The 6849-nt window shown below is 36.9% G+C and overlaps 1 protein-coding gene across 1 annotated transcript; it reads left to right on the top strand.

Moving 5' to 3' along the window:
• Positions 1-2338: 2338 nt before the first annotated feature.
• LOC113309052 (cytochrome P450 714C2-like) lies at positions 2339-5535 on the top strand. Its single transcript, XM_026557480.1, has 5 exons — positions 2339-2715; positions 3163-3389; positions 4063-4310; positions 4458-4812; positions 4943-5535. The coding sequence occupies exons 1-5, from the start codon at positions 2400-2402 to the stop codon at positions 5366-5368; spliced, it is 1572 nt and encodes a 523-aa protein (XP_026413265.1). The 5' UTR covers positions 2339-2399; the 3' UTR covers positions 5369-5535.
• Positions 5536-6849: the final 1314 nt, after the last annotated feature.

Raw genomic sequence — 6849 nt, 5'->3', positions numbered from 1 at the left:
GGGTGAGGTTATTAGACCCCAGCATTTTCAATCACAAACACCAACAACAACATCATCAACACCACCATAAAAACCAACAACATATCATCTCCACCACCAAAAACAAAAAACTAACCATCAAAAGACACCACCACCACCATCAACAACATCATCGTATTCCTTCATTATCCTGACCACTACAAACTCCAGCAACACCATCGTCGAAAACGCCACCAATATCTTTTCTTTTTTGAATACCCTAATTAAATTGAGGTTAATTTCTTAGATTGATTGAAGCTAATTAAAGAAATTCGATTTTGTTTTCTGTCAATTTCACAAGATGAGTAAGTTTCCTAAACCCAATTTTGATAAAGCCTTAATTTTTTTTTTGATGCATTTGAATGAATGTTTCATATATCTTGTGTTATTACTGGATGAAACTGGTTTCATCTTGTGTTTCCACATGATGAGCCTGGTTTCATCATCTGTTGTTACTAGTTGAATTTGTTGTACATCTTAAGTTTTACTGGATGAAACTGGTTTCATCTTGAGTTTCCACAGGATGAGCCTGGTTTCATCATTTGTTGCTACTAGATGAATGTTTTGTACATCTTCCTGTTTTAGATTGGACTAATTTTAGTTTCATCCAATTTTTATACTAGGATGAAATTGGTTTCATCCTGTTTATATTGGGTTGAATTTGGTTTCGCCCATTTTTAACTAAGATGAAACTGGTTTCATCTTGTTTTAGATTGGGTTGAATTTGATTTCGCCCATGTTTAAAGTAGGATGAAACTAGTTTCATTCTGCCGTAATTTAAGATTTCTGTAGTGGGTTTTCTTAAAATTGCTTAAAAATTATTTTTTTTTGCATTCTGTGTGAGTTTCTTATGATTTTTTAGATGAAACCAAAAAAATGTATATTATGTCCACAAAAAGGTAAGAAGTGTTGTTTCTCAGGCTGTTGCAAATCCTATAGTGGATCTTGTTGCTGCCCGGGTGTTATTGCGGTGACTGCGACTGTGGCTGCTTCAGTAAAAACTCCTGTAGCAAGTGTTGTTGTGCTCTTCCAACATGGAGATCAAGCACCAGTTGATGTTCTTGCTAAAAATTTACAAAATTGTTCTTGCTTTCAATGTCCGAGAGAAAGAGAAGACGATGTCAATTATTGATGTTGAGATGTAGACCTTTGTATTTCTATGATTTTCACTTCCTTAGTTGAATCTCAAACTGGGAGTCGCCCCCCGATACAAGAGGTTGGTTTGTTTTGAGTTATGTTAGTTGATTTTGTACCATCATAATTCAGATTCACGGTGATCACAACTTAACGGAATAACAAGAGTGGGCGGCCGTTTGGTCGGTTGGAGATGAGATCCAAATTAACTGTCAAAGTGATCTTTGTGTGGCCTCTTTACTTGATTTTCCCGATTGCAATACGAAGTGAGTATGGGTTCGTCCAAACGATGTTTACTTTTTTTGAGCTTTTTGAATATGATTTGTAGTTGTATTACGAACTGTTAAAGATACGTGTAATTGAAGAAGATCGGGACATATTGGTCTGTTCCAGTTAATTAATAAAAAATATTCTGGATGAAATATCCATAATAGATAATTAAACAGTATTTCTTTGATTCTTGTCCATATAAACAGTTAAAAAAATCATATTTTAGAAACTGTACTAATTCACCAACACTAGTCACATTTGTTTGTCTTTGTCGGAGTTGTTGCTATGCCACTATCACTCGGGTAGAGGTAACCGGATAAGTGTGGGGTTTTCTCCCAAAACAGGATTAGTCGGTGTTGTCTAGTTCGTTTTACACGAACTTTCTCCCTTGTTTGTTACAGTGCTAACAGTTTGATGTGTCTCCTCTTGGAATTGGGGGGCCACAACTCCTACCATGTTAAGCGCCGAAAGTCCTAATATGTATCCATGTGTGTTTTGTTGTTGTCCATGTAAGGGAGGGCCAGAAAACTCAGACCCAATAAGAAGGGCAGCAGCCCACAAAAGATGACCACTGCAAATTTATCCACACATACCTACCACATATATTGTATGATGCAAATAATTGTAGGGAATAAGTATAGCATGGACACACAAAGGCACATCAAAAGGAATAGCGGTTGTCATCATCATCGATCGAGAGTCGAGACAGCGGGTGAAACACATGTTATATGATGCAAAATTTGCAAGTTGAGGCCCTCCACAGCCGAGCTAAACTCAGCACCATGGAGTAGTCGTATTATGGAATGAGAGAGATTCCAAGTAATATGCCGACCAACAAAAAAACACCTATAATTAGTATTATTATCTTTAACATTTTAATAATACTATTTGAAGAAAGCATTATAAATAACAAAACTTCAAGTGAGAAAAATAATAAACAAAAAAGAAAAGAGAAAAACCACAACAGGGAAGGAACCATGGAAGAACTACTACTTCTTCCACAGCTTCTACTCAAGATCTTCATCACTCTAGTTGTCATTAGTCTATGCAGTTTATCCTTACATTTCTACACAATATCAATCCTAAACCCCAGAAAACTTCGATCAAAGCTTATAAAACAAGGAATCAGAGGTCCTGCTCCATCTTCTTTCATTTATGGAAACATTCCTGATATGAAGAGAATTCAATCCAGTAAGTTTCTGAAGATTAGTTCCACCGGTGAACAAAATATCATCAATCATGATTATTTTCACAAACTCTTCTCCTATTTCGAGCTTTGGGGAAATGAATACGGTATGTGAAATTATCCAGTATCAATTTTGAATCCATTATAAATAGAATAGAATGGATTTTGTCGTGAATTAAGTTGTGAGTAGAAATCTAAATTTTAATGAGAATTGAAAATCTCTAGCTGCTAGTTGCATTTCTTATCGTTACCAACTAGAACACTTCTCTTACTCTTTCAAGTCCACGTGGTATTATCATGAACAATTTTTTCACTATTATGTTATCCACTATGGTTTTTGCGACACCTTTTAACACGACAAATAATTCAGAAAAAGGTACATGTACTTACGGCTCCACAAGACAGAATGGCCTGAAAGAGCCGTTGGTTACTTATAAAGTAGGAGGAATGACCCCTACCCACATTACACTGTGCAGTGCACCTGTATGGCCATATGTCTGTATCATGTATGCCACTATTATGATGTTGATTATGGTGCTGCTTAATTGTGACAGGTCCGGTCTTTACTTATTCAACTGGAAACGTGCAAATTATCTATGTGAGCAAACCTGAAATGGTGAAGGAAATAAGTCAGTGGACATCTTTGGATCTAGGGAAACCTTCTTTTCTAAAGAGGGATCGTGGACCTTTGTTAGGTCAAGGTATTTTTACTTCTAATGGGTCATTGTGGGTTCACCAAAGGAAGATAATTGCTCCTGAGTTCTTCATGGAAAAAGTAAAGGTAAATTATCCTTTTAAGTTCTATATGTGCAGTGTGCCGAGCATAGGCTTCTGTAGGAAATAGCACCCTACTTACTGTGTCGATTTGCCACCTTTGCCTGATAACCCTTCGTAGAACCAATTTAACTATACCACAAGCCAATCGGTTTATGAGATGTTTGCGTTTCAATAGGTACACATTTTAGTAGGTAAAAATGCTAAGACTAATAAGTTATAACTGAGCAATAACCTGTTTCATTTTAGAATACAAATATCTTAACGTAATTTTTTTACTAGACCAGCCTAATAATTGTCACGGTCGACAGTACACAGAATATTGTAAAGTTGACAGTTTGTGAGCAATGGTGGGGATTACTCTTATGGGGGCAAAACAACCATTTTCACTCTAATGGGGTGCAAAAGGCATATAATAACTAAGAAATTGACAAAATCCGGAAAAAATAAGGCTTGGTGCTCCAACAGCCAAACCCAGGGGGTGAGGAATTGGCCCCATGGTTTTGTCAGTTCTTCCTCTGCTTCATATGTCTATGTTTTAAATTCAACCTGACAATTTCTATTGTACTCGAGAATTTACTAATGGGTTGTGTTTAGTAAGATATTAAGTTGTTCTATTAGTCCTGTTTTTATGTTTAGTTTGGTTAATCTTTAGGTGTGCCTCTCCTTTTACACATTAGGGGATGATGAATCTGATGGTGGACTCTGCAACAAATATGTTGAAATTATGGGAGAGTAAAGTTCAAAATGAAGGGGGAGTTGCAGACATAAGAGTCGATTTGGATTTGAGAAATTTTTCTGCTGACATAATTTCAAGAGCTTGTTTCGGTAGTTCTTACATCAGAGGCAAGGAAATATTTACCAAACTTAGGGCCCTTCAACAGATCATGGCTATCCAAGGTTTACACATGGGGGTACCTGGTTTGAGGTGCGTTTCGTCTTTCTTACACTTTACTGTAACATACATGCGTGTTTCGTTTTTTTGTTGTCCAGCAGCCAACTGATCAAACACACACATTATGATCCTTCTTGGTTTATATTAGTAACTTGTTACAAAAATGATTTTATTTTTCAGGCATCTCCCCACTAAGAACAATAGAGACCTTTGGAAGTTAGAGAAAGAAATAGCTTTACTGATTTTGAAGGTAGTAAAAGAAAGAAGAGAAGCTAAATCTGAGAATGACTTATTACAAATGATCCTCGAGGGTGCCGACAGTGTAGATTCAGGACTTGATAACACTGACCAATTCATCGTTGACAACTGCAAGAACATCTACTTTGCAGGGCATGAAACTACAGCAACATCAGCTTCATGGATCTTAGTCTTATTAGCTGCAAGCCCTGAGTGGCAAAGTCGTGTTCGTGCTGAGGTGGAAAATATCTGTGCTGGTTCTTTGCCCAATTTCAGCATGCTTCGGAAGATGAAAAAGGTATGTTTGCCCCGAATATAAAGATCACTGGTTTCACCCATCTTTTCAAGTTGGAGCACGCAAATTTCGTTCCAAGAAATGGAATTGTAGACACATAATAACCAAACTTCTAACTTGTTTTCAATTGCAGTTGACTATGGTCATTCATGAAGCATTGCGGTTATATCCCCCGGCAGCATTCGTCACAAGGGAGGCATTTCAAGATATCACAATTGCAGATATGCAGGTTGCGAAAGGAACCAATATTTGGATTCCAATAATAAAACTACACCAGGATCCAAAAATTTGGGGTCCAGATGCACACGAATTTAATCCAGATAGGTTTTCTCGTGGAATTGTGGGTGCATGCAAGGCTCCGCAGGCTTACATGCCCTTTGGAATTGGTCCCCGCACCTGCTTAGGCCAAAATTTTGCCATGGTAGAATTGAAGATCGTAATGTCTCTCATATTATCGAAGTTTTATTTCACCGTTTCTCCAAAGTATCGACACTCCCCAGCATTTAGACTTGTCATAGAACCAGAACATGGAGTGGATCTGGTTATAAAGAGGACTTGAATTCTGAACTCAACCTCAAATATTCTGGAAGACAAATTACTGACACGGATTATCGTATCAAATGTTGTTCGATAAATTCCATTTTCGACAATGAACAAAATGGGAGGAACTAGTGAAACATATTAAAATAGGGTCTTTCAACATAATTCAGAGCTCACAAATTTCTAGTTCTCTTCGTTTTGCTATTAGCGCGATCCTTTCGTGCTTAATTTCTCTACTAGTAGATGCATTCCATGTTTAAGTACAATGACAATACTAAATGCAGGAGAATGTCTATAATTAGGAGACAGAGAGAAGCTGAATTTCAAGAGCACGAGTGATAAAACAATCTTCAGCTCTACCATGGGAAATTTTTGGCCCAAACATGTGCGAGATCCGGTCCCAAACGGCTTGTATGCTTGTGGGATCTTACAAGCACCAAAGACACCGTGCGCAAATCGCTCTGGATTAAATGTATCGGCATCGGGTCCCCATATTTCCAGAATCCGGTGTACTGTAGATACTGGAATCCAAAACGGGAAATTTAGGCTAAGGCCCGGCCCATGGATAACCCATAATATGAGGTCCTTAATTAAAAAAAGTTTAAATCTAGACCCCGAGTTATTAAAAGATATTCATGCCCTTTTATTTATTGTCAAGTCCCAAATTAAATAAAATTTAAATTTAATCCCAAAATTATTAAAGTATAGTGTGAATGTGTAAACAGATGTTACACATGCATATGACATGTGTATCCAGAAATTACACATCCATATGGCATGTATAATGCAAAGTTACACATCAAAAAAAATAGACAACTTTAATATTCATTTACAACAATTTTTTAGCATGTGTAACTAGAATTTACACACGCATCTGTCTATGTAACTGAGAATTACATATAATTGAGAGTTACACATGCATCGGACTTGTGTATTTAGCATCAACTCCAGTTCCAGCGAGACCTACAATATAACAACAAGCAATTAGTTTTTATAAGATTAAATGAAAAGCAATGTATATTCAATTTCACATACATCTAAGTAGTGAAACTAGCAGTTACCCATGCAACTGACTAGTGTAACTAAGAGTTGCACATCCATATTGGAATTCAGCACCAGAATCAATAAAGGCAAGAATATAAGCATGATTACCAAGTGTATAATGTTCAAAACACTGATTTCTGCAGTACAACTACGACTTAAAGGTTCATCATTTCCGGGCAAACGAAGAATAGGAAACAAAATATAGACTGAGGCATGCTGGACTAACCTTGTAGTAGTATCAAACGCAATTTCATTAAGTTCTCTTGCTTTAGTTGAGTTGCATTGTTCATGATGAGCTGACCGGGTAACATAATGCAAAGTATGAGTTAACAACAAAAGAACTGGCCATTTTTGTATCTAGTTTTCGAAAATTAAAGACTCTGGACTAAGGGTTGACTGTCACGAAGACCAGTTTTACTTGATACTTGAATAAGTAATATTTTGGGGCTCAGCCAC

Source organism: Papaver somniferum, chromosome 9 (assembly GCF_003573695.1).
Source record: "Papaver somniferum cultivar HN1 chromosome 9, ASM357369v1, whole genome shotgun sequence".
Classification (NCBI taxonomy): domain Eukaryota; kingdom Viridiplantae; phylum Streptophyta; class Magnoliopsida; order Ranunculales; family Papaveraceae; genus Papaver; species Papaver somniferum.
Note: the sequence above shows the minus strand (reverse complement) of the source record. Positions and strands in the feature narration are given on the sequence as shown.

What these genes read in the sequence shown, in the direction of transcription:
- LOC113309052 (XM_026557480.1), top strand. Translation starts at nt 2,400, where the DNA reads ATGGAAGAACTACTACTTCTTCCACAGCTTCTACTCAAGATCTTCATC. An exon ending in GCTTTGGGGAAATGAATACG is followed by an intron (nt 2,716 to 3,162) that starts GTATGTGAAATT and finishes TAATTGTGACAG; the next exon opens with GTCCGGTCTTTACTTATTCA. An exon ending in TGCTTCGGAAGATGAAAAAG is followed by an intron (nt 4,813 to 4,942) that starts GTATGTTTGCCC and finishes TTTCAATTGCAG; the next exon opens with TTGACTATGGTCATTCATGA.